At 46.7% G+C, this 27,580-nt stretch overlaps 1 protein-coding gene and 1 long non-coding RNA gene across 2 annotated transcripts in view; one reads left to right on the forward strand and one right to left on the reverse strand.

The window, feature by feature from the left end:
- The first annotated feature begins 1,633 nt into the window (after positions 1-1,633).
- Positions 1,634-27,580, forward strand: part of LOC135375785 (uncharacterized) — a 33,278-nt gene continuing 7,331 nt past the window's right edge. Inside the window, exons 1-5 of the mRNA XM_064608423.1 lie at positions 1,634-1,706; positions 1,776-1,826; positions 3,784-3,978; positions 9,249-9,299; positions 14,087-14,123. Coding sequence (XP_064464493.1) covers positions 1,670-1,706; positions 1,776-1,826; positions 3,784-3,978; positions 9,249-9,299; positions 14,087-14,106 — 354 coding nt within the window. The 5' untranslated portion in view covers positions 1,634-1,669 and the 3' untranslated portion in view covers positions 14,107-14,123. The remainder of the gene's footprint in view (positions 1,707-1,775; positions 1,827-3,783; positions 3,979-9,248; positions 9,300-14,086; positions 14,124-27,580) is intronic.
- Positions 18,506-19,600, reverse strand: LOC135375762 (uncharacterized). The gene is made up of 2 exons (XR_010417382.1): positions 19,453-19,600; positions 18,506-18,686 (listed from the first exon to the last, which is right to left on the reverse strand). It is a non-coding gene; the product is annotated as an uncharacterized LOC135375762 (long non-coding RNA).

Genomic DNA, 27,580 nt, shown 5'->3' on the forward strand with positions numbered 1-27,580 from the left:
ATTTTAGTACAATACGTTTTTCTATACTGACCTAGCCTTTAGAACTGATCCAGGCGTTACAAGTATAAATAAATAAATGAATACCTTCTCTCTAGCATTTGCTCCCTATGTCAGCGAAGAAACCTAAAAAAAAAGCATGTTCTCTCAGTGTTGCTGAAATCACGTCTTGCTGTCCCACCGAAATCCCCCGGCTGGATAGTTCGTGAACAGATGGCGCCATCGAATAAATTTCTGTTTGGTAGAGATCCTTGGGACATCGGCCATGAACTGAGTAGTGTGCGGCTCATTTGCATACACTCACTAATTAAATAAACATGCTAACTTTTAGCTTTTACTTCGCACGCTTACGGAACCTCTGTTTTACGCATCGGGACCTTCAGCAAAAAATATTCCAAGAAAAAAAAAGGCATCGACACTTAGTGATTTTTCCGAGTAATTAATTGGTTTCGGTTCACATATTTCTTGCGCGGAGCAGTGCACCAATGCGCTCTTTGGATCAGCTATCCGGCTGTCAATTTCGTGTTCATTCGCCTGGTTCACCCAGGGGGGCGACGGAAGATTATAGGAACAGCCGCAAGAGACGCTTTGGTATTCGTTCTCAAAGCAACTGATAAACAGCGCTGGCGGTTCTGTCGTTCCGCAGGTGAGATAGCGTGCTCTTATCATGGATGATGGTGAATGCGCCGAGAGCGCTGTGGACTAGTGGGGTACACACTAACAATTAACCACACCACATAGCATGCTCCTTGCCAACCATCATCCCGAATGACAACGTTCTCGCTCGATTTGTTGAAAACGGGAGGAGGAGCCTTTTTACGCTTATGTTTGGCATAATTGATACAAAAAAAAAAAAAAGCGTACGCCTCCCATTTTCCTCAAATCAAGGGAGAGACCGTTGTCATTCGGGATGATGGTTGGCTAGGAGCCTGCTATGTGGTGTAGCTAATTTTTAAGAGTGTACCCCACTACTCCACATTCACAGAGCTCGTGGCGCATTCATCATCATCCATGATAAGAGCACGCTATCTCGCCTGCGGAACGACAGAACCGCCAACGCTGTTTATCAGTCGCTTTGAGAACGAATACAAAAGCGTCTCTTGTGGCTGTTTCTAATCTTCCGTCGCCCCCGTGCGTGAACGAGGCGGATGAACACGAAATTGACAGCCGGATAGCTGGTCCAAAGAGCGCATTGGTGCACTGCTCCGCGCAAGAAATATGCAAACCGAAACCAATTAATTATTCGGAAAAATCACTAAGTGTCGATGCTTTTTTTTTCTTGGAATATTTTTCGCTGAAGGTCCCGATGCGTAAAACAGAGGTTCCGTAAGCGTACGAAGTAAAAGCTAAAAGTTAGCATGTTTATTTAATTAGTGAGTGTATGCAAATGAGCCGCACACTACTCAGTTCATGGCCGATGTCCCAAGGATCTCTACTAAAAAGAAATTTCTTCGATGGCGCCATGCACCTGTTCACGAATTATCCAGCCGGGGGATTTCGGTGGGACACCCGGTACGTAGTTGTAATTGTGTCTTGTCGTAACAAGACAGAAAGGTGGGTGAACAACCTACTTCCCACTGGCCAGGCGTGTTCTAAAATTCTGGTAATATATAGCATGTCCATCTTTCCAATACAGCGCTGTAGCTGACACAGTGAAGAGCATCAACCAATCATGAAGGTCCTTCTCCTGTTACTCGTCGTCATTGGATGTGAGTATCCAGGGCAACGTTTCCGAAACATGTCCAAATGTTTACGATGCTGTAATAATTCCCTTGCAGTGGCAGCAGCTGATGCCTTGCCTTGGAAGGGACGTAGAAGTGCTGATCCCGGTAAGAACATAATTTTACACATGGGTCGTCGATGAATATTAGTAATATGCTGGATAGCTTTTAGTGAAATCACATTAGTCGGCTGACTCCACCTTTATAGGGTCTAGGACCCTCATTGGATAATAATCATAATAATAATCCATGAAATATCCAAGTGGTTTTAGATCTACAACATAAGAGGGTAGTCAGTCAGCACAGATTGTTCCATAAGAAGTTATCCAGCAGTCTTATCTTTTTTTTTCAAAAAAGGAAGACAGTTATACTGCACCGTCTCGCGTTTTCTCGATGTGGATCTAGACTGTCCTAGGCACTACTAGACCATGTTGTTCCTGCTGATGTCCCGTGTATTTACAACGAGCGTAGTAACCGTGTCAATGTTTCCGAACAATGTCCAAATGTTTACGATGCAGTAATAATTCTGTTGCGGAGGCAGCAGCTGGAAACGTGTTTCCGTTTGTTCGTAGAAGTGCTGATCCCGGTAAGAATATCATTTTACACATCCATCGTCGATGAATATTAGTAATATGCTGGATAGCTTATAATGAAAGAACATCAATTGACTGAGTCCACCCTTATAGGGTCTAGGACCCTCATTCGGTAACTATAATAATAATCGATGAAATATCAAAGTCGTTTTAGACCTACAACATAAGAGGGTAGATGGGTAGAAATCCAGCGAACCGGTAGAGATGTAGGAGGGGAGTTGCCTCAGGACAGAAGCCGCCGATATTTCCAACAGAGACTGTTCTTCTTCTGCCCAGAAGAAGAACAGTCTCTGTTCGAAATATCGGCGGCTCCTGTCCTGAGGCAACTCCCTTCCAACATAAGAGGGTAGCCAGTCAGCACAGATTGTTCCATAAGAAGTATCCAGCAGACTTATCTATTTAAAAAAAAAGGAAACAGTCATACCGCACCGTCTCGCGTTTCCTCGATGTAGATCGAGACTGTCCTATAAGATGTGCTAGACCATGTTGTTCCTACTCACCTCTCGTATATTTACAACGTGCGTAATTAATCACCTTGGACTGGGCGGTTTTTTTTTTTGCGTCCGTAGAATCCTTGTAAGAACGTCATTTTACTCTCCCAAAACGCATCGATTGTTGTTGAATAATAATAATATGCTCGACAACTTTTAATGCAAGTACCTCAGTCTGTTGACTCGGCCCTTCGCTTACACCAATCACATCTTTGCTGCGTCGGACGCTGTACTCATCTTGTCATACCCCCAAGAACACACACGGCCCTCAGGATGTCCCCACAGTATCATCGTGTCCTCGTCCTTCAAGGTGTATCCCCAGAACATCCTGAGGATGACACTCGCGGACAGTCCGTGAAGAGTCATTCAAGCACGTCCTGTGCCCGTCAGTGTGGGTAGATAGTGGGACGAGAAATATTATTTGTTTAGTTTACCAGCTCAGACTCCCTAAACACTTTTTTTTCCCGGCCGAAGCTTGGACCCGATTGACATTCTTCTGAAATAAAGGGTGGTCCAGCATAAAATTATCTGCCTCCAAAAAGGATGATTGTCTATGATACATGGAGCATTTCTCGTGAGGCCGACAACGGCAAGCCCAATCACCATCACCACCACCTCGTGGAAAGGACGGAAACGTGCGATTCTGTCCTACTGCTTTTGACTTGCAAAGGCCCCACCTGAATTTCTCAAACCAGAATGAGTAAGAAACATAGACTTTGCAGTGATGTAGAGCTAATACGTACTTCAATTAATTATATGCTTTTAGTAGTTTTTCCTCGCGTAATCGAAACAAACATGGACAGCTCACCCTTTGTTTTGTGTCGCAGACGAGCATGGCTCTCGAATGTACGGAGAGTCGCCGTAAATAACCTATAATATTCGCCGATGCCCAGAATGCGTGTGCGAAGGCAAGTATACGAAAACATCATTTTACACGTTCGCTATTTGTATTATACCGTATTCCTTGCACATCCAAACTAGCGGAAATGCAAGTGGTGCATGCACTGCAATGCGCGACTCCGATGTGCGCACGGAACTGCACCCTGGTTACCGGTGACCACGGATGTCCAGACTGTGAGTGTCCACCGACTCACTGCCCGAGGAAGAAATGTCCTCCGGGATGTCACAGAGAAACGGGTATCCTCCATGACCGATGCCCAGAATGCGTGTGCGAAGGCAAGTATACGAGAACCTCGTTTTACACGTTCGCTATTCGTATTATACCGTATACCTCGCACATCCAAACTAGCGGAAATGCAAAGGGTGCATCCACTGCAATGCGCGACTCCGATGTGCTCACGGAACTGCACTCTGGTTACCGGTGACCACGGATGTCCGGACTGTGAGTGTCCACCGACATAACAATAAAACATAAAAATACAATATAAAATAACATATAAAATAACAATAAACAGTATCTGTTTCAGCTTCGGAAGAGAATACCTTTCGGTGTTGTTTCCGGGAAGGTTTTTCCTAATACCTTCCGGAGTGCGTCTGCGCTTATTGTCCATTATGTACTAGAAAGGAACAGTCAGGCTTCATTCTGGCAGTTAACCAAGATACCAAGATGCATGGAGTCAGAGTCAGTATGCAACTGTTCTCTGTGCAATAATAAAAAAAAAAACATTGATATAGGTTCTCTGACGACTTGGGGGGTGTTTTATAAGTGCGCATTCTCAAAAAGGGATATGAATATAAAAAAAAATTGCATCCTAGAAATGCTCTAGCAGTATTCTCATGTGGTCCTTACGTAGGATCTGTGGATGATCTGAGGATGCCATAGGGACGCTATATAGTGCCAAAATGACATGTTGAGGATGATTTGAGGATCAGATTCACCGTCCTGCAGATGTCACCCCCGTCCATGCACGATGCTCTTAGGATATCCCTGGGATGACAGTGTGTTGTTGGGGATACCCCCACGCAATGCGATAGATTAAGATCCAGTAAAACACTCAACGCATCAGCACAGACATGTGTCTCCTGCTATGAAGACGATTATCACATTCGTGTCACATCAGCTTAGTGTCCGTAGCGGACGCTGATATGCTGGGTAACCACAAGGGTCAGCACACCGTCATCATGTCCGGCTGCCGGCACGCCCTCTATGTCTGTGATGATGAATCTGAGAAGAGATCCTTCGACCTTTAGATTAAAAACCTAGGACATTGAAAGAAGGGTGATACGTGCTCGTTATACTCATGTTGAGAACACACAACGAAGGGTAGGTTACATGCAGGTATGTGCCGTTGACTAAGCGGTGGTTGTGCTGTGTTCGCTGACTGAAGTTGGCATGGAGGAAAGACGACAAGGAGGCGCGCTCTTCTTCAGAAAAGAGAAGTGACGTGAGGATGGGACATGAGCTGTAGCTTCTTTGGAGGCACGCGGGGTCACGTTACCTGAATAGCCCAATAGGGTCGCTTTGCACACGACACTTTGGGGGACACTTTGACGCGCTAGACCGCACCTCTCGAAGTATTCCGAAACTATGCGTTGAGGTCTCCCGTAGAGATGTGTGTAATCGAAAGTGAAAAACGAGCGGTGATGTCACTGGAGTGGCCACCAATCTCGGCTTCACTTCTCAGAGCAATAGGACTCCTCCCCTCTTTTCTTCCTCCATGGAAGTCGGTCTCACGTTAGTGGTCAGTGTCTCTATGTGCATGAAGATGGGGATGACGATGGTAAATGATGATGTGGATGAAGAGACGATGAAATAAATCTAGATCAAGAGACGATGCCTCTTCTTCGAGTCTAAGATACGTCTTTTCCTCTTTGAGTTGTCACGACACACAATATGTTGTACGAATGAGACTTCCTCCATGACAGCAGACATTAAAATGACGTTCCCCATGTTCATGAACTCTCTTGAAGGAAACGGAATCGTTTTCGTGTATACCTGTTGATCAAACTACAAACTATGTCCAGTAGCCAATCAGATACTACAGCCCAAATTCAGCCAGGGAAATATTGCAGAACTTGCAATGTTTGCAAAACGCGAAGAGTACCTTTTGGTAATTTAGGACAAGAGAAAAAAAAAGAACTCGAAATGAATAATGTAATCAGCACCCCCCCCCCCCTCCCAAAGCAACCACAGCATAACTTTGGCTTATGTTTCAAGAACAGTAAACAGGAACAAAAGGAAACAGGTTACAATTCCCATTCCACTCCGCTTTCCGAGGAGAGCGCTGCCCCGTTGACGCATTTGGAGCTAGCAGACGACGCGCGGTTATCGGATCGCCACCTCTCCCGTCTGGTGGCGCTGCGCAGCCCCGCCGCCACCAGGGGAACGGAAGTGAGGCGAAGGCGACGGTAGCACAGCAACTTGGTTCGGTAGCCCGCTTTTACGGGGGGGTTGGAGATATCAAACAAGTATGTCGCAAGCAGTACCTTTTGGTCATTTAGGACATGAGAAAAAAAAAAAAAAGAAGAAAGGACTCGAAATGAATAATGCAATCAGCACCCAAAGTAACCACAGCATAACTTTGGCTACCTTTATGCTAACACTTTTCCGCCATTAGTGACCAGTGGCAGTGCAAGTCGAATCGTGAACACAGGAGCTTTCTTGGAAGCTCCTCTAGCAACGTGGGCGGAGCGTGACGCTCCACCTTGAGGGTGACGTTGAGGATGGGGTGTATGCAATCTGGGCGACTACCTTTGACGAGAACAGGTCTCCCCTATAGTCAAAGGGAGGAACACAATACTATCATGGAGAGTGGTTGGTCCGCTTGCGGAAGACACCTTTCCCTTGCCCAATAATAGGATGGATGTGCTTCGTCGCTTCGGGTTCGTTACAACGTAGCAAGGGAAACCAATAGGAAACCAAAAGGGAATCCAATATAAACGAACGAGTGTTTGCGAACGCCGCCGCCTGCGCTTTTAACACACTCTAAAAATAGAACTTGACCGCATAGCACTCTGTGCGTCAACCATTGCCACGGATGATAGGGCTATCGCTTCTGATTTGATAAGAGAGGTAGTCGTACGCCTTTTTGTGACAACTTTCATGTATCCAAATTGTCACAAAAAGGCGTACGCCCACCTCTCTCTTTGAATTAGACGCGATAACCCTACACTGTTAAAGCAGAGCTTCACCGCATCAGCACTCTCCTAGCCATCCATCATTCCGAATGATATCATTCTGTGCACTGATTTGTCGAAAATGGTAGGAGGCGCCTATCTGGGGCAGATTATCTTGTCCCAGGTAGGCGCCTCCCCCTGTTTTGAACAAATCATGACACAGAATGATATCATTCGGTGTGATGGTAGGCTAGGAGTGTGCTATGCGGTGAAGTTCTGTTTTAACAGTGTAGTCAAAGAGAGGAAAACAATACTATCATGGAGAATGGTTGGTCCGCTTGCGGAAGACACCTTTCCCTTGCCCAATAATAAGATGGACGTGCTTCGTCGCTTCGGGTTCGTTATAGCAAGGGGTTTACGAACGAATGCGGTATTCCAAGCAGCACAATGCACTGAAAGTCGAGTGTAATAGGTGTGGATGGTATGTGTCTTCTCAACGCTCTAAGATGAAAGTCACTGAAAAGGTTAGCCAGCTATACGACTCGAACCCATACATCTTCTGGATTACCGCGGTTCAAGCTCTACCGATTGAGCTAAGCTAACAGTGATGTGGGTTCCAGTCTTGCAGCTGTTTAGCCTTTGCAGTGACTTTCATCTTTCATCGTTAATTTCTTAGGCAATTTGAGGCCTTGTATATGTATTTGTGCTTTCTACGTTGTTTCAGCCCTATAACATCCAGTTCTCTCGTTATGAACGTTCTTTAGTTTCACCATTCTGTTCAAGGCCTTCCCGTCCACCACTATTGCACTCGACCTTCAGGACATTCACCGACGACGCCTGCGCTTGTAACAGGGTTGGGGACTTTACGAGATTCAGAGACGAGATTCGCCTCGTTAGACATAAGAAATTTGAAGAAAAAGCTACTGCTGTGAAAACATATACTCGCGAAAAGCATCAGAAGCTGTCTAACAGAAGCCCTTACTGTTATGCACGGAGTAAGAACTCCGGAGCACGGAGCATACACGGAGCATGTACTCCGTGCTCTCAGGCAACACACCTTTCGGAACAGACATCTGTATTACTCGTGCGAACGTCTGGTGACATGAACATCTTGAAATCGGAATTTCCTCGATGTATTTGCGACGCAACTTTTGCTCGCGCACTATGTTCCTGCGTACAACTATCTTCCTGCAAAAACAGCTGTCCCTCTAATAAGACGATCTACAGCCCTCCGTGTTTCCCTGTACAGTTTGAGGAGGACGCGAACAGCGATCCACAGAAAAACAGAAAGAAAAACCGCTGGACATCCCCCAAGAAAACTAAAAAAAGGGCCGAGATGTCGTCATGTGGAATACAGTGATCTATGAGTTATACCGGCATACCTTGGACAAAAAGAAATATAACATTGGCTGCTGCAGAGGGTCAAGATATCCTTTGTCGTGGGGGAGAGTAACTCACTCACCGCCATAAAGGCGATTAACGAGTCCTCAGGACATGACTTTTCTTGCTTACCTCTCCTGGACGCTAAAGAGAGGAATACATTTTTTTCCTTTTTTCCATCTTTTTTCTCTTAATCCGAAGATCCCGGAAGCCTAGCTGTAACTTAGTTCTTTAGATTATTTTTTGAGTGGCCGTGAGTAGTATATACTCTTCCCAACACAAAGTGCAATACAAACTGATGACTATATTCCATGCACAAAATTCAAAGTTCAAGGCACGGGAAGCATCTCCTGACTATTGTACGTATTGCAATAGAATTCACTTATTCTGTTCTCGAATTAACCGCGAAAAATGCGAATTACGTTCCCACATTTGGTGCCTTCCAATTGTGCAATACTTAGAATTTTTCGTTTTCTGCTTGTCTTTGTCCTTTTTTTTTTCATTTGCCCCATTGTGTCTGCACTGTTTTCCGCCCTTGCGAGCAGGATGTTGTGTGTGACCTAAGCCGTTGTCCATGAGCGACTTTCAAGACATTGTGGCCCTATTTTGGGGCCAAGTGCTGATCCCGGTTAGAATATCATTTTACACATCCATCGTCGATGAATATTAGTAATATGATGGATAGCTTATAATGAAAGAACATCAATCGACTGAGTCCACCTTTATAGGGTTTAGGACCCTCATTGGGTAACAATAATAATAATCGATGAAATATCCAAGTGGTTTTAGACTTACAACATAAGAGGGTTGTCAGTCAGCACAGATTGTTCCATAAGAAGATATCCAGCAGACTTATATCTATTTAAAAAAATGAAAAACAGTCATACTGCACCGTTCGCGTTTTCTCGACGTGGATCTAGATTGTCCTAGGCGCTACTAGACCATGTTTTCCTAATCACGTCCCGTGTATTTACAACGAGCGTAGTAACCGTGTCAATGTTTCCGAAACATGTGCAAATGTTTACGATGCTGTAATAATTCTGTTGCAGAGGCAGCAGCTCCAGACGTGGGTCCGTGGAGTCGTAGAAGTGCTGATCCCGGTAAGAATATCATTTTACACATCCATCGTCGATGAATATTAGTAATATGATGGATAGCTTATAATGAAAGAACCTCAATCGACTGAGTCCACCTTTATAGGGTCTAGGACCCTCATTGGGTAACAATAATAATAATCGATAACATATCAAAGTCGTTTTAGACCTACAACATAAGAGGGTTGTCAGTCAGCACAGATTGTTCCATAAGAAGTTATCCAGCAGACTTATCTATTTAAAAAAAAAAAGAACGGAAAACAGTCATCCCGCATCGTCTCGCGTTTTCTCGACGTGGATCTAGACTGTCCTAGGCACTACTAGACCATGTTGTTCCTGCTCACGTCCCGCGTATTTACAACGAGCGTAGTAACCGTGTCAATGTTTCCGAAACATGTGCAAATGTTTACGATGCTGTAATAATTCTGTTGCAGAGGCAGCAGCTTATTACGTGCCTGAGTTGGATCGTAGAAGTGCTGGTCCCGTTAAGAATATCATTTTACACACCCATCGTCGATGAATATTAGTAATATGGTGGATAGCTTATAATGAAAGAACATCAATCGAATGAGCCCACCTTTATAGGGTTTAGGACCATCATTGGGTAACAATAATAATAATCGATGAAATATCCAAGTGGTTTTAGACCTACAACATAAGAGGATAGTCAGTCAGCACAGATTGTTCCATAAGAAGTTATCCAGCAGACTTATCTATTTTAAAAAAATGGGAAACAGTCATACGGCACCGTCTCACGTTTCCTCGATGTGGATCAAGACTGTCCTATAAGATGTACTGGACCATGTTGTTCCTACTCACGTCTCGTATATTTACATCGTGCATAATTGATCACCTTGGACTGGGCGTTTTTTTGTTGTTGTTGTTGTTGTTGCGTCCGTAGAATCCTGGTAAGAACGTCATTTTACTCTCCCAAAACTCATCGATTGTTATTGAATAATAGTAATATGCTGGACAACTTTTAATGCAAGTACCTCAGTCTGTTGACTCCACCCTTCGCTTACACCAATCACATCTTTGCTGCGTCGGACGTTGTACTCATCTTGTCATAGCCCACGCAATGCGATAGATTAAGATCCACTAAAACGCTCAACGCATCAGCACAGACATGTGTCTCCTGCTATAAAGACGATTATCACATTCGTGTCACATCAGATTAGTGTCCGTAGCGAACGCTGATATGCTGGGTAACCACAAGGGTCAGCACACCGTCATCATGTCCGGCTGCAGGCACGCCCTCTATGTCTGTGATGATGAATCTGAGAGAAGAGATTCTTCGACCTTTAGATTAAAAACCTCGGACATCGAAAGAAGGGTGGTACGTGCTCGTTACACTCATGTTGAGAACACACAACGAGTCTTAGGTCTTAGGTTACATGCAGGTATGTGGCGTTGACTAAGCGGTGGTTGTGCTGTGTTCGCTGACTGAAGTTGGCATGGAGGAAAGACGACAAGGAGGCGTGCTCTTCTTCAGAAAAGAGAAGTGACGTGAGGATGGGACATGAGCTGTAGCTTCTTTGGAGGCACGCGGGGGTCACGTTACCTGAATAGCCCAATAGGGTCGCTTTGCACACGACACTTTGGGGGACACTTTGACGCGCTAGACCGCACCTCTCGAAGTATTCCGAAACTATGCGTTGAGGTCTCCCGTAGAGATGTGTGTAATCGAAAGTTAAAAACGAGCGGTGATGTCACTGGAGTGGCCACCAATCTCGGCTTCACTTCTCAGAGCAATAGGACTCCTCCTCTCTTTTCTTCCTCCATGGAAGTCGGCCTCACGTTAGTGGTCAGTGTCTCTATGTGCATGAAGATGGGGATGACGATGGTAAATGATGATGTGGATGAAGAGACAATAAAATAAATCTGGATCAAGAGACGATGCCTCTTCGTCGGGTCTAAGATACGTCTTTTCCTCTTTGAGTTGTCACGACATCCAATATGTTGTCCGAATGAGACTTCCTCCGCGACAGCAGAGAGAGAATCGTTCTCGTGTATACCTGTTGATCAAACCACAAACTATGTCCAGTAGCCAATCAGATACTACAGCCCAAATTCAGCCAGGGAAATATTGCAGAACTTGCAATGTTTGCAAAACGCGAAGAGTACGTTTTGGTAATTTAGGACATGAGAGAAAAAAAAAAAGAAGAAAGAACTCAAAATGAATAATGTAATCAGCACAAAGTAACCACAGCAGAACTTTGGCTACCTTTATGCTAACACTTTTCCGCCATTAGTGAGCAGTGGCAGTGCAAGACGCATCGTGAACACAGGAGCTTTCTTGGAAGCCCCTCTAGCAACGTGGGCGGAGCGTGACGCTCCACCTTGAGGGTGACGTTGAGGATGAGGTGTATGCAATCTGGGCGACTACCTTTGACGAGAACAGGTCTCATAACGAACGACACGTGAATAATGATATGAGAAATAAGAAGACGACAAGATTGTGAGCGCGAACTCTCAGAGCAGATAAGTGATCACGAAGCAGACGACAGCGTCGTCCCTGACACTACTCTGTTAAACAATGTTATGGGCACTCATTTGCAGGATGTCTTTTTTTAGGCGATACAGATTTGTCATAAAAAACTATAAGGGCTCTAGACGTGCTGTTTTCACATTTGTCATCTCTGGGTCGGCGGACGTACTTGTCCATATGTTGCTCAACCGTGAAATCACTAATTACCTAAATAGAGTTAATTGACTTTTTAATTATAAAAGCTACTAAGTTGTCCCAATGAGAACATCTGTTCCTTCTGGTGACCTGATATCGTAGCTGTTTTCGGAACAAATCTGTTGGTTGATGGTCCGTAAAAAATCGTGAATGAACGCCTTTTTTTCTTGTTTTCTTTATTGCGCATCTTCCGAGACGCGTCGTTCCTTCACCCCCAGTATGGGATGGTGAAGGAGCCTCATAGCATCGAAGATTCCGCCACACTGCCGCCTCATGCGTCGAAGATGAGGTTGAACTTGAGGAAACAAAGCAAAAACACATGTATCGGGCGATGCTATCGGAATGCCCTTATCTTGGGCTGCATTTTCTGATAATCTTTTTCTAGGACCCAAGAGGCGACAGTGTGCTCTTTACCCCTCTCACATTGGGGGTGAACGAAAGGCTAGTCTGCAAAAATGCCCAATGAACAATATAAAGAAAGAAATTGTGTTTTTTAACGATTTTTTCTTCAGGCGATCTACTGAACGGATTTTTGTTCTGAAAACGGCTACGATATCAGGTCACCGAAAGGAACAAATGTTCTCATTGGGACAACTTAGTAGCTTTGATAATTAAAGTTAATTAACTATTTTTATGTAATTTGTGACATGACAGTTGAGAAACATATGGCCAAGAACGTCTGCCGGCCCAGAGTTGACAGATATGAAAACAGCATATGTATAGCCCTTATAATTTTGTGATGAAAAATCTGTATCGCCTAACAAAAAACACCCTGTATAAACACCAGTGAGATATATAAGAATTGTGCACGCGGTAGGGCGCTTGTCATGCCAGGAGCTTTGTCCCTAGTCATCAGGAGGAATCTGTTAAGATAAAAGAACGGAAGCGAGTCGACGAGCTTAACCTGTAGGTCAGGAACCTCGGCTGCGCACTGTGGACAAAACCCCAGGGTTCTGGTTGACAGGTAGACGGAAATTTGTGGATTAGGTACGATTTCACGCTGCTGTCTGCTGTTCTGGGAAGGGAAAGCTAATACCAAAATGACTTTAAAGGAATGGTGTTCATTCCAGTGTACAGAGACGGGGAGCTTTGCTTTCTTCATTATGTCGCGTTTATGGGTTTTAAAACGAATTCTAAACGTAGCTACAGTTTGGCAAATTTATTGTGCTTCGCAGAGATTACACTCCAATAAATATACCCTCTCAAGCCTCGCAAGGGACGCAGATGCAGACCATAGGCACTGACCACAGCACAAATTTTGAGTTAAAGTTAATGACGATTTCGACTGCAACTCAAGCAAAGACATTTTTTTTTGTTAGGATGTAATCTCTGTTGTTGTTGTTATTGTAATCTCGGATTGTTACTGGCCATTAAAGATAAACATGCAGCTCAGCCCTGACAGTTGATTCAGATAATGGAAGCAGACCGGTTCCGAAATGAGAATTTCTACGTTTTTTAAATGTTTTAGCGCGAGTGTGCCTTTTTTAGTAACGAATACGAATGTGCCCTTGCACTATATTCAATGTAATCTCTGTAAAGCACAATGCACTGACCAAACTGAAACTACTTTCCAGGATTGGTTTTAATAACAATAAATCGGGCATAACAAAACAAACCAATTCTTCTGAACCTGGCCATTCTTTTAATACTCCAGCCGATTCATCTTGCAATCGATTTTCCCTTCCTACCGCAGCAGACAACAGCGTAAATCATACCTAATCCACAAATTTCAGTTCACGATCAACGAATACCCAGCCATTTTGTCGACAATGCGCAGCCCAGGTTCATGACCTAGGTTAAACTCGCTGACACACTTGGGTTTTTTTCTCCCGTTTTCTTTTACCCTTACAGATTCCACCTATTGACCAAGGACGATACTCCAAGAAATTATTCCCTCGCATATCTCTCCCGAGAAACGCTGACCCCCTATATCATTGTAATATTAACGTCCCCGCAGTTGACGTTTTACTAGTTGGGTTGTGAGGAAATATTGCAAGTGCATTCTTTTGCAGCGCCTCGAAATGTAGGCGTATTTGGGGAATTATTAGTGCGTCACGTGTGTGGTGGAACAAATTCCGAGTCACTTTTTTTACTCCACTCGCGGGAGCAGGTCGCTGCTTTCTATGCTGAGAGAAGAGGCCACAAAGGTGAGCATATTCGTTTTTCTCCTCACTAGACGCAACAAAGACTCCCCGTTGTGGAAGCACAGGTCATATTCTGCTCGAGAAGAGGTACCCACCTACAACAACCGCAACCTAGAGTCGTGCTCAACTTGAGAAGGGAAAGAAATCGAGCCAGTCAGCTCTCAAAATATTCTTGTGCTGGAAATAGGATGGCTGGACACAGAGAGGTCACGCTCGCTCTTCAGCCCATTATGCTCACTCAGCGTCCGTATTGGCTGTTAAGACAGGCCACACGACACTATACGCCACATGGTGGTGCTGGAGTATTTCTCCTGGCTCGTTATTTCGACTCCTTATCTCCAAGGCGTATGTAGTTGACGCGGACTAGATTTCCTTTTAGCAGTGAGGTGACATTTTTAACGTCGTTCGAAATTCTGCCTCTTCTGTCAAGCCGCACACCAGGAGTTATCATGCAAAATATTTTCTCTCTGCGGTGCGTTATAGGTTGGCAATAAAATTTACAAAAAAAGAAAAAAAGAGGAAAAAAACAGAAGCCGCAGACGGCCGACACGTTTCTCGCGTGTAGTATTGGAGGTTCCACGCCTTAGCCCCGTTTGCATGAATACGACACAAGCGTATCGAATCGACTTCAAACAGGCAAGAAGATGATGCGACACCGTTTACATTGATGCGCATCGAGCCCAGACCGGAGGTGGCGCCACGCCATGTCATATTGGAAAGTTAGAGGTGCACTTCCTCAACCAGGGTGTCGGAGCGAATCGAAAACCGGAAGCGAAAACCGAAAAAAAAACGCTATTTTGGTGCGAACCGGAACGGAATCGAAACCGTATACGTTTTTTTTTCGCTCAGGAGGGAAACCAAAAAATTTATTTAACGGTTTTCGGTCCAAGCAAAAACTTCGCCGGTTTGGACTACGAGTAGGCGAATGAAACAGTCGTCGTGTGTTCTCAAGTAATGTCATGGACACATCACGAGGGTTACGGTTACGGTGCAATGTACGTCGGTAGAGTATGACCCTTAGGCTCCCTTTGTAACATTTTATCGTTCGCGCATATAGACTTAGATGTACATGTGACCGGTTGTGACTCTCTATCAATGTGCGACCCAAGGGGGCTGCGAAACGGCTTCTCTATCGGTAATCTCTCGTAACATGTCCCTTGTTTGAGAGCAGCGAAGTTGAATACATGTACGTATCCGCGAGGCAAGCGCGTGCGAAGTGGCGCCTCTTTTGTGGGCAGGACACGAAGAAAAGGAAATGGAGCCGTCGAGCGCGTTTGTGAGTGAAGGTGTTCCTCGATTTGCGACGTACTCGTGCGGTAATGCTTGCTGGCGAGGAAGCAGAAACAGGCATTCGGATGGGACGCGATCGCACCAATCGAGCAAGAAAGTACTTTACGTATGACATCACAACAAAGTCCGTCTGTATCATGCGCTTCAAGAAAGGAGAATGCCTATTTGAACAGACAGTCACCTGTAGGAGCCAGGAGCTACCAATTTCACAGCTGCCTATTAATATTAAATACCATGTATGCATATAAACGGGTTTACATTTTGCAGCATTGTTTTTTTTTTCTGGAAAAGAATATGTCCACCAGCGGAGCCGGTTACAACCGGTATGAACCGTTATTTTTTTTGCTCCGGAGCAGAACCGGTACCGGAGCGTTTATGATAGAACCGGAACGAAAAACGTTTCGGATCGACACCCTGTCCTCAACTACTGCTGTTTCCGGTGTCCCGCTACCTTCGCCCCAAACATTAAAACGTCGAAAACGTAGCATCTACGCCCCATTTTCAAGCGTATTTCAGAATGAAATCTGCCCTACGGCTGCAAGCCCTGCTGCTTCTGTCAGTACAGACTGGCCTATATATCCAAAAAGGAGCGTGGCTGGGAACTCCCTAATATCACAGCTTTGTCATCCTGTCTAGGAGTAGCAGACGACACAGCTAGCCCGCAGCTGAACGCCACTTCCCATAATCCTCCCTTCCTCCTTCGATGCGCATCGTCTGTTTGGATGCACAATCTGAACCCGCATTCAGTGTCTTGATCCACCTCTGTTTAGCGAATTGAATACGACACGCTCTCCTAGCGAATTGAACCGTTTACATGGGTGGATTTGATTCGACAACTGGATACGATACGCTTGTGTCGTATTCATGTAAACGCGACTCTTGTTTCTTTCTTTTTGCTTCGCAGCTCACGTAACCTTTATACATTGAGCTGTGCCGCTGTACGTTACTGGTCACGTGAGGGGAGTAGCATACGTCACAGCGTGCTCTTGTTCTGCGAAGCGCTCTGTTCACGAGGAGAACGATTTCTCAAAGGTGTGCGGTACAGAGTCCTACCGCTCGCTCCGTAGGTCACATGCGTTCATTGTTCTTTTGCGGGGACCCATTTTATTCCTTGGAAAACACCCTGCATCGAAAAAGAAACACAGGCGTCACCTCAGTGCTTCCTTAAGTTGAACACAACTTTATAGTTACCATAGTTGAGCTGCTTCTACTCCTGCTACTTCTTTTGTCATTCCGCCCTGCTGATACCGTGAAGCAGTAGTAAGTACTGACCACGATTATCCGGAAACGCACATCTGGCCTGGACGCCATTAATTAGCAATTAGAGCTAATTGGGACCCCCCACATTAATCAGCACCCTCCAGGGAGCCATCACACTAATTGGGGAATGTCTATCTCGCGTCCAGACCAGTTGTGCGTTTCCGGATAATCGTGGTCATAAAAAATAAAAAAAATAGGCAGAAAATAAAATAAAAAGATAGAAATAGAGTGCAGAGAAACAATTTATTCGAAAATCAACGATGCCGCGGCGAAGAAGCCGCTCCGCAACACCCGAGTGACCAGCGTCCGCCATGTTGGTAGTTTGCACCCAGCAGTTGCAGAGATCGACGACAGGTGGCCACTTAGTTGCAAGGCATCACACCAGATGGCGCCACCATCATAGCTCTAGACGAGAAAGACAGAACAAGATACTAGCGGCAGGTAAAAATGACAGCACTGCTAAGCAAGTCTAGGCATGCGAGAGAAAAGGTCTAACCGCTACTGCTAAAACAGAAAACAGTACACATCGGGGAAAAAGGCTTACGGGGACGATCGCTTAGGCCTAACCTCAACGTCACAACACTATGCAGCTAACTAACACAAGGCGCACATCGCTAAACATGCGAGAAAAGGCTTAACACGAGCGCGGTCACCGCTAAACACGGCAAACATACGAGGAAAGAGGCTTACGGGGGGGCGATCGCTTAGGCCTAACCCCAACACTACGCAGCTAACACAAGGCGGGATCCACACATCGCTAAACATGCGAGAAAAGGCTTAACACGAGCGCGGTCACCGCTAAACACGGCAAACATACGAGGAAAGAGGCTTACGGGGGGACGATCGCTTAGGCCTAACCTCAACACTACGCAGCTAACACAAGGCGGGAACCACACATCGCTAAACATGCGTCAACAGGCTTGGACACCGCAAAACAAGTCTAAACATGCGAGAAAAGGCTTAACACGAGCGCGGTCACCGCTAAACACGGCAAACATACGAGAAAAGGAGCGCGTCAAATCACTCACCTTTTCCCCCGCGGCAACTTCCAGGCAGAAACTGAGCGAGCGCGGAGAACATACGTCTGCTCTCCACGAGATCCAGCCAGAAAGTGAGCGAGCGCGCGGAGCGCACGTCCGTCTTCCGGGACGGTCCGAGAGAAACTGAGAGAGGCGACGCGCAGCGGCCGCTATGGATGCGCGCGCGCCCTCTGCTCCACCCGTCCGCGCATGCGCGCGCGCGCGCTGCTAGCTCCCTCTGCGCCGGCCGCGGGTGTTTTCGGTTTCGGCTCTCTGCTGCGCGCGCGCTCCTAGCGGCGACGGGTTGCTTTTCAGTTTCGCTTTCATTCTCCGTTCTTTGCGCGCGCGCGCGTTTATCTCTATAAAGGCAGCGCGCACCGCGCTCGCGTCATCATTCTGACCGATACGTGGAAAACGCCATGTGTGGTTTATTCTCCTGCGTTTCTCGTCGTCGCAAGGAAAAGACAAAAAACGAAGAACTTCGCGAATTTATACGCGGCATCGTGGAGGAAGCCTTTCAAGTCCACCGTCTGGAATGGTTGCAAGCACGTCAAGAAATGTGTCAGGACAAGATGAAGACGCTCGACCGCATCTTAGCGGCTGACCACGATTATCCGGAAACGCACATCTGGCCTGGACGCCATTAATTAGCAATTAGAGCTAATTGGGACCCCCCACATTAATCAGCACCCTCCAGGGAGCCATCACACTAATTGGGGAATGTCTATCTCGCGTCCAGACCAGTTGTGCGTTTCCGGATAATCGTGGTCATAAAAAATAAAAAAATAGGCAGAAAATAAAATAAAAAGATAGAAATAGAGTGGAGAGAAACAATTTATTCGAAAATCAACGATGCCGCGGCGAAGAAGCCGCTCCGCAACACCCGAGTGACCAGCGTCCGCCATGTTGGTAGTTTGCACCCAGCAGTTGCAGAGATCGACGACAGGTGGCCACTTAGTTGCAAGGCATCACACCAGATGGCGCCACCATCATAGCTCTAGACGAGAAAGACAGAACAAGATACTAGCGGCAGGTAAAAATGACAGCACTGCTAAGCAAGTCTAGGCATGCGAGAGAAAAGGTCTAACCGCTACTGCTAAAACAGAAAACAGTACACATCGGGGAAAAAGGCTTACGGGGACGATCGCTTAGGCCTAACCTCAACGTCACAACACTATGCAGCTAACTAACACAAGGCGCACATCGCTAAACATGCGAGAAAAGGCTTAACACGAGCGCGATCACCGCTAAACACGGCAAACATACGAGGAAAGAGGCTTACGGGGGGGCGATCGCTTAGGCCTAACCCCAACACTACGCAGCTAACACAAGGCGGGATCCACACATCGCTAAACATGCGAGAAAAGGCTTAACACGAGCGCGGTCACCGCTAAACACGGCAAACATACGAGGAAAGAGGCTTACGGGGGGGCGATCGCTTAGGCCTAACCCCAACACTACGCAGCTAACACAAGGCGGGATCCACACATCGCTAAACATGCGAGAAAAGGCTTAACACGAGCGCGGTCACCGCTAAACACGGCAAACATACGAGGAAAGAGGCTTACGGGGGGACGATCGCTTAGGCCTAACCTCAACACTACGCAGCTAACACAAGGCGGGAACCACACATCGCTAAACATGCGTCAACAGGCTTGGACACCGCAAAACAAGTCTAAACATGCGAGAAAAGGCTTAACACGAGCGCGGTCACCGCTAAACACGGCAAACATACGAGAAAAGGAGCGCGTCAAATCACTCACCTTTTCCCCCGCGGCAACTTCCAGGCAGAAACTGAGCGAGCGCGGAGAACATACGTCTGCTCTCTACGAGATCCAGCCAGAAAGTGAGCGAGCGCGCGGAGCGCACGTCCGTCTTCCGCGACGGTCCGAGAGAAACTGAGAGAGGCGACGCGCAGCGGCCGCTATGGATGCGCGCGCGCCCTCTGCTCCACCCGTCCGCGCATGCGCGCGGGCGCGCTGCTAGCTCCCTCTGCACCGGCCGCGGGTGTTTTCGGTTTCGGCTCTCTGCTGCGCGCGCGCTCCTAGCGGCGACGGGTGGCTTTTCAGTTTCGCTTTCATTCTCCGTTCTTTGCGCGCGCACGTTTATCTCTATAAAGGCAGCGCGCACCGCGCTCGCGTCATCACTACGTGAAGATGTTCAGCTACCACTCTTTACAAAATTGTTCCCGTACCCACGCTTCTTGGGAAGAAGTGGAGAAGGAATGTTTCAACGGCGAAAGTCCCCGCAACGAGCTCGTCATCACTGCTTTTCACTACGTGATAGACATGGTAGGCTTTGGCAATATAGGAGAGATCTCGCCGGGGCCGCTGCAGGAGATGGTGCGTCGAATTTACGCCCGTTACAAGAACGTCTGCATAACGGTTCCTGACGGACCCCTGGGACTGATGAGCGAATTTGTGAGCTTGGCCAACGCAGAATTCAACTACATCGCTGCAGACATCGTGGACCTTCTCGCTCGTGCCATCGCTCATATTAAGCACGCCCTGCGGAAGCAGCGACATTTGCAAGCAGTCTACATCGTCAACTTTGTCACTGATTTATTGAAATACCGCTTGGTTATTGACATGCAACGCATTAAACAGTCCGAATAACTTTGACGAGACTCTGTGTGTGTTCTTTCACTGAAACATGTTTATTGAATATATACAAAGGACTTGGTCGATAGATGCCTGCTCTTTCTTCCACGGCCACTCGATTCACAAAGGCGCTCACGGTCTTCCTTGCACAATGCTGTACAAGGAGGTGTCCTACTGCTATACAGGAAGGCAGTTGGGCCTAACGGGGAGGTTGCTGGACGGCGTTTCCTGTGCTGCATGATGTGCGACGACAGCGGCTATTGGTTCCTGAAAAACAATGTCATACATAGAATACGCTCTCACAGCAGAGACGGTCAACTTACATTTTGCTCCACGAAACGCTTCGTGTCGAGGATGAATGCCCCTCTCACAGCAGAACCACTCGACTTACATTTTGCTCCACGAAACGACTCTCGTCGTGGATGAATGCCCCTCGTGGGTTTTCGATCAACCGTCGTAGAACCAGACCGTCTCCTCCCCCTGTCATTGCGCTGATGGCGTCTGTACTTTGGACACCACGCCTTTGCAATAACGCATAGGATGTCGACGATGTCAACCAAACGAAAAATGAAAGAAGGTTTTAATTTAACCCCAATTTGAAATAATTCTCCCTTTAAGAACTCCTTAATTTTGTATAATCAACATGGTCTCTAATGAAATTCGTGTTATGCACGAATTCTCCCCCCCGTTTTGGAATAATCTAACGAAAAATGAAAGAAGGAGTTCAATTTTGAATAAGGCCAGATTAAAATGTTCCCCAAAATCTTCCCCATTAAGCCTAATCAGAATTCATGTTTCCCATGAATTCTCTTACCCATTCCCAATTTTGACTGGGGCGGGGGACGCCCCACAATTCCCCATTAAGCCTAATCAGAATTCATATTAGCCATAAATTCCCATCCCTCCCCAATTTTGAATAATGCGGGCGATTCTCCCCCTAATTTTGAACTTCGCGGAGCCTAATCGGACCTCATGTTAGGCATGAAGTCCCTCCCCCCAATTTGAAATAATTCTCCTGTGTGCACCTAGCAAATAGAGAAAAGGAGGCATTAATCAAACATCGATCTAAACACATACAAATGCACTTACCTCCGGTGCAAGCAGACCGAACATTGTGGTGGTGGTGACATCGTCGACATCATCATCTTTAACTGCGGCCTATCCCACGCTCGCTTTTATACGCAGGATCTGTGGTTTCCTATTCTTCTATTGTATTGGGGCAGAGAGAGAGAGAGAGAGTCGCGTGATGCGAAAGACGATATGCGTTTATTGGCTGACGTGTTTACATGGGTGCTTCATGGTCTTCTATAAGAACCCATGGATCCAATCTAGTAATAAAGAACCAGAATAAGGATTCTACGAACAAAAACCACAATCGAAAAACACTCACGGTATTTGACTCGCCATCCAGCGTTCAGCGAGTTCTCTCCAACCCGCTGCACTCGCTCTGTTCCACTGGTGCACCAGGGAGTAGAGGAGGTGCTCCGCTTCCCCGAAGCTTAAAGGAGCAGTACCTTCTAGCGGTAAAGTATGCTCCTCTAAGCTTCGGGGCACTCTGAAAAAGAGCTCCCCCTCTAGTCCCCGCTGCACAGCGATTTCTCGCCACTCCCTGCCGTAGCACGCCATGAGCACTTCTGTGGTGGCCGTCTCAATGTCTTCTTCGCCTACGATGGCGAACGCTTGCAAAAACGTCTCCATATCCAAGCGGGGCACATCTCCCCCCGCACCGGGGATCAGCTGGAAAAATAGCTGCACAATGTGTGTCACAGTGAAACCTACAGAGGAACGTTAGGTATTAGAAAATAACTATTTCTAAACAAGAAGAGATAGAGAAAAACTTACCAAACGGCGGACGAATGTGGACCAGAAGGTCCAAAATCGTCTGGAACGTATGCAGCATTTTCTCGGGACTCTTGATTCGAGAATAGTGGACAAGGGGGGTACAGGGGATGACCATCTTATAGTACAGGGTTCTCACGCTCGCACTAACCCCATTCACGTCATATCCATCGATTACGTAAATCCGCCACTTTGCTTCTGTGACAAGATGCCGCCCTTTGTTCCTCCAATATCGTGCGAGGAGGAGGAGGAGGGGAGACACAGGGGGTTCGAGACCAGACACGTCCAAGGACTACAAAGACGGAGAGAGAGAGAGAGACGACCCGCTGTCACATCCTGTGTAACCGTCCCAGAGTGGGATTCGAACCCAGGATCCTTCTACACTGGGCGCGACACACTAACCACCAATCTAATTCGTACTGCGTGACGTTTTTAGTATTGCGGGGTTCGTGTCTACACACGTCACAACATGTTCAAACACGTCCAAACATGTTCAGACATGTTCAGTGACGTCACAACATGTTCAAACACGTCCAAACATGTTCAAACACGTTCAATGACGTCAGAGAGAGAGAGAGAGAGAGGAACGAGTGTGTCCAGGGACGACTTCGTCGCCTGTGTCTAAACACGTCCAAACATGTTCAGACACGTTCAATGACGTCATACAGAGGGTGAGAGAGGAACGAGTGTGTCCAGGGGCGACTTCGCCGCCCATGTCCAAACATGTTCAAACACGTCTTAACATGTTTAAACACGTTCAATGACGTCATAGAGAGTGAGAGGCAAAGCTTTACTATAAATGTCGAAGCGAACGTTCGATCGTCATTCCATCATGATCAGCTTGGTAGATCCTCGTAAGTAATATACCCATGACGTCATCATCATCGTCGAAATGTTTGAAGAGTTTCGTTTCCAGTGTACAACACTTTTGCTGCGCGTGAAGTCGGTGTTTTCCCGCCTCACATATTTCGGGAGATTGGCAGGGCCCGCTTCTTCTGCACCAATTGCGGTGGATTGTGGTCCAAAGGTACGCTTCCTCGCTATTTTTTTTTTAATACGTTCTATAATCGTTCACATTTTTTTCCAGAGCAAAAGCATTGGACGGACCGATTGATTCGCCCGTTTCTCGGCTGTCGGACGGTACCGTTCGACGTACGTTGCGAAGGACTTCGACTATTGAAGGAAGATGGAGAAGATGGACCATCAGTGTCACTCTGTGACTGAAGAAGATTGTACGTGTGTGTTTGAGATATAAAAACACGCGTTTCTCACACTCCTTTCGTTGCAGATTACGAATGGCTACTGACGGGAGATCTACCCCTGGTCCTAACCTTCAAGCCTCCTCCAAAGACCTTCTTTTTGCGAATCGGCGATCAACTGACTACCTGTCGCTGCGGTGGACTCTGGTCGAGAAACCCCAGCCATTGGTTAGACTCGAGCCTTCGTCCATATTTGGGCTGCCTTCCCGGCTACGAAACCAAAGCTGGAGCCTAATTCGTGTGTAACGAGAAATAAAAAAAGGTTGTCTACTCTCATTCCGTCTCAGTCATGATGACGCCCGAGCAGAGGTTTGCCACCTTTGTGCAAACGCGAATGTATCGGGACTTGCTGCGATTACGCGATTATATTCACGGCGATAGCTGCGAGGGAGACTTTCGCTCGATTCTCAAGACGATACCCTTACGTCTGTTCACCGTCAGTGGGAAGATTGCAAAGAAAATGAAGCGTTTCGTAGATTACAAGCTCGAGCTGCTGGAAAAGTATAGACGAGGAGAGGCAGTCGACCCGTGTCTCATCAACGCGGGTTTCAACCGACCTATCGTCCGTCGCTACTGGCTTCTCCACACATCCCTCGACGTCATGGTGCAGACCGGCGACGACGAGCGTCGGGTCAGCACGTTGGAAGATCGTCTCGCAAGGGTCTTGTGTATGTCGTGAATAAATAAATAGTCTATTTTTTACGAAACGAGTTCGCTCACGAGGAGACGTTTTATTGTTTCGTCATTCTCTTCGAGGTTACAGGAAAACATGGATACACAACTTTTCAAGCTGTAGCGTTTCGACATGCGCGTGGCTACGTAGATACAAAAAAGCCCGCAGTAAGGCGAAAAGGGTGATTGAATACACTTGTCGTTATACTCGTCCACTACAGGTAAAGTCCTTCGAAGGTTTGCTTCGATGGGGGGAAGTCCGTAGCTGTCGAAAAACACGGCAGACCCGTCGTAGTTTTTCAGGTAGAGCACCCAGTGCTGCCCGCGTCTTCTTCGCTCTTCCGTATTGATGATTAAATAACCGGGCTTGCGTAAAACGAAGGCTTCGTTTGAAGCGCAAATGCCTCTCAGCATGGAGGAAGCGAGGGGGTTCAGGGACACGAGTTCCAAGATGTCGCTCTCGTACATCTTTTTTTTTTTTTTTTTTTATGGGAAGGTGATCGTACGGTCCTTGTCGACGTACATGAGCTTGGGACACTCGGAAATCAAGAGGACGGTGACCGCGTGTGGAAGGGCTTTAGCGAAGCGTAATTGCAGGCGAACGTTTCCTCTTCGCCACTCGTTCAAATGCGAAGGAGAAGAACACTTGTCCACGTCCAAGTTAAAGTAGAGAAGGAACCCGTTCGTTTTAAATCGCTCGTAGCTATACTTGAAATGTTTCTCTCCCAGTTCTTGCAAGAAGTTAAAGTAGGGAATTTTGACGAGGCCGTTCTGAAAGTCGTACTCGGCTCGCACTTGCTGACCGTCCACGGAGAGCATCGAATGAGACAGGTCGTAATGACGGAATTTGTAGGGGTTCGATTGGATGTCGCCGAGAAAGTCGGACGTGGCGAGCAGGGCGACGCATAATTTGGAAGGCACCCTTTCGGGGTAAACGTTTTCAAAGTGAGCGTCCAAGCTCCCGGCACTCAAGCTCCGCACCTTGGTTTCCAATCCGCGTAACACGTAGATGGCCGGCGTGGTCTGAAGCCGCCGCTCGTATTCCAAAAACAGGGAAGGTGCCAGCGTCACCTTTTTCAAGTGTAACGTCATTTCTTTAAAGGAGCTAGGAAAGCACTTTAATCACTAGCATTTTTTTGAACCAAGTGGTCAATAAGCATATTAAAATGCACCATGCGAAGTAATTCTATCAACAGGTGCATAAATATCGCAGAATTCGATTTTGAAAATCGCGACCGTGCGCAACGGTGGCAATACCCGGAACGAGCCGTCCAGCCGCTTGCGTCATTTTGACGTCAGAAAGGTGGATCCCCTGATTGGTTTCGAAGAACGTCGTCTGCTATTTTTCACTCGGAACCCCGCTGCAACGGTGGAAGAGGTTTCTTTTGCTTTTTCTTTTGTTTATCAGATACAGTAAACGAAGACTGGTCTACAGACACTGTTCAAGGTTAGACCGTGAGATTGTAGAGGCCTCCTCATTGAACTCCCCGAGCGAAGTCAACCAAAAATCGGTCAACCTCTCCCCGCCTGACCTTGCTTTCCCTAAAGCGACCTTCCGGAGTAGGTGGATTATGAAAATAAACTTCAGGTGCCAGTTGAACGCTGTTCTGTCCGTGTCTGTGTTTTGTATGCTGTTCGTTATCGTGGTGACTGTTTCTTGTTGTGTTGTTGGTGGCAATACGTATAAACACAGTGCGGCACTAAGCGCTGCTTCACTTCACGCCTCGAAATGATCGCTGCATGGCTATGACCACTAATTCCGTCCGCTATGTCATTATATCAATATACGCTGTATCACTAATTCGCTATGATCACTAGTGCCCGTCACTTTGACTAGCAACTTTGTTAGCCATTCAGTTAATTCCTTATTCAGCTGGAGGAGTGTTCTTGCCCATACGTTGTCAGATACAATCCAGTGAAATCTATCGCAATAGGCCGTCGCCGGCACATCGTGGCATCAGGAGTTGAACATTCATTGCCTGAGTTACACACCAACATAGCCAAGCAGTGTCATAAGACCACCACAATTTATGGTCAACTTGCCAACCATCGAGCTAAACGAGAATTGGCCGATGCAGACTATAAATATGGACGACGCAGGCACGCAAGTTTGAGTTGATCCGTGCTCGGCGCCATTTGTTTTGTCACCATATAGTGCATCAGTTTTATCCACCATATAGTGACCGACAACGCCGGTTAAGTTTGCGTCCGACGACATATCAGCGTGCACTGAAACAACACGTGAGAAGCGTAAATTTTAGCTGACTATAAAATGCACATGTTGCGCGCGGAAAACTGCCAACGGCAAACTGTGACTAACCCACCCATAATATTGCAAGCACACAACTAACCAACCAACATGCCGCCCTGCTAAGCCAAATGGCTTCTAAATGTGTCTTTCGTTCGCTAAGGCGACTTGAACACATATAGAAAATTCCTGAATAATCGCGGCATAACACTGAATAATCCTTAATCGCGGCATAACATCTTACGAAGCAGCATTTCCCCTTTTCCTTGTTTCCGGAACATGAATTTCGAGAACGGGGGTTTCACGACCATGAATATCGAGGTCCTCCCTTATTCATCCCTTGACAGAGAGAAAGCAGGGTGAAAGAAAACGGAAAGAAAGAGAAAACCAGTCAGCACTGACCCGGATAGAAGCGCGGTCGCCGCTTTCAACTTTTATTACGTCACCAATGACGTTTTTTTCTTTCTCCTCCTCGTTTGACCCGGAGGAGCGAGTCGAGTGGGAACACGCGCGGCGATGTTCAAGTGTCTGTTTTTCTACGAAAAACATCGCGCACAGAGAAAATTTTCGTGTTAATCATCAAGTTAAGTTACCTGCTTCCACAACGCGTTCGGAACGGAAAATTTTTGAGTTGGCTTTCAGAGCTCCTTTAATGTCCACCTCGTAATTGTACGTTTTCTTGTCTTTGGGGACCGATACGAGTTTAAATTCGTCGTTGTTTAACAGGAAAACGACGCGAATTTCGACGGCAGGTACCATCAGGCGCGGCTGTTGAAACAGGTCGGTATTGATCTGTCCGACCAGGTTAAAGTATTTTCCACCCTTCGTCGCTTCGTAACGTTGTTTCGGACCGCGAGACGAGACGTCGTAATCGTCCTTTAAATGTTCGTCGTCCTCGACATAGAGTCCAGCCGCGTGCACTGTTTCTTGAGCCGCGGGCGTGGAATGAAGCACGACGTCCAAAATACTCCTGTAGGCGTACAACTCGTTGGAACTGACGAGCTTGTTGTTCGCATAAACGGTGACCGTCTTAAACATGCCGCTCAACAGGTGGTTTATTGGGAAAACGACATCTTTCTCGTCCATTTCTTCCCCGTCGTCGCGAACAATGCGCACGGTCAAAGACACGAAACTACCGTAGAGATCCAAGTGTGCCCTTTGCAAATTTTGAATACAAAACTCGATCACGGAATTATTTACTCCGTTGACCGGATAAAAAAGTTGGTACGAAGTATCTTCCACGCCGTATTGAATGGAAGGGGGTTCGAATATC

The sequence above is a fragment of the Ornithodoros turicata genome, unplaced genomic scaffold (assembly GCF_037126465.1).
Source record: "Ornithodoros turicata isolate Travis unplaced genomic scaffold, ASM3712646v1 ctg00000945.1, whole genome shotgun sequence".
Lineage (NCBI taxonomy): Eukaryota > Metazoa > Arthropoda > Arachnida > Ixodida > Argasidae > Ornithodoros > Ornithodoros turicata.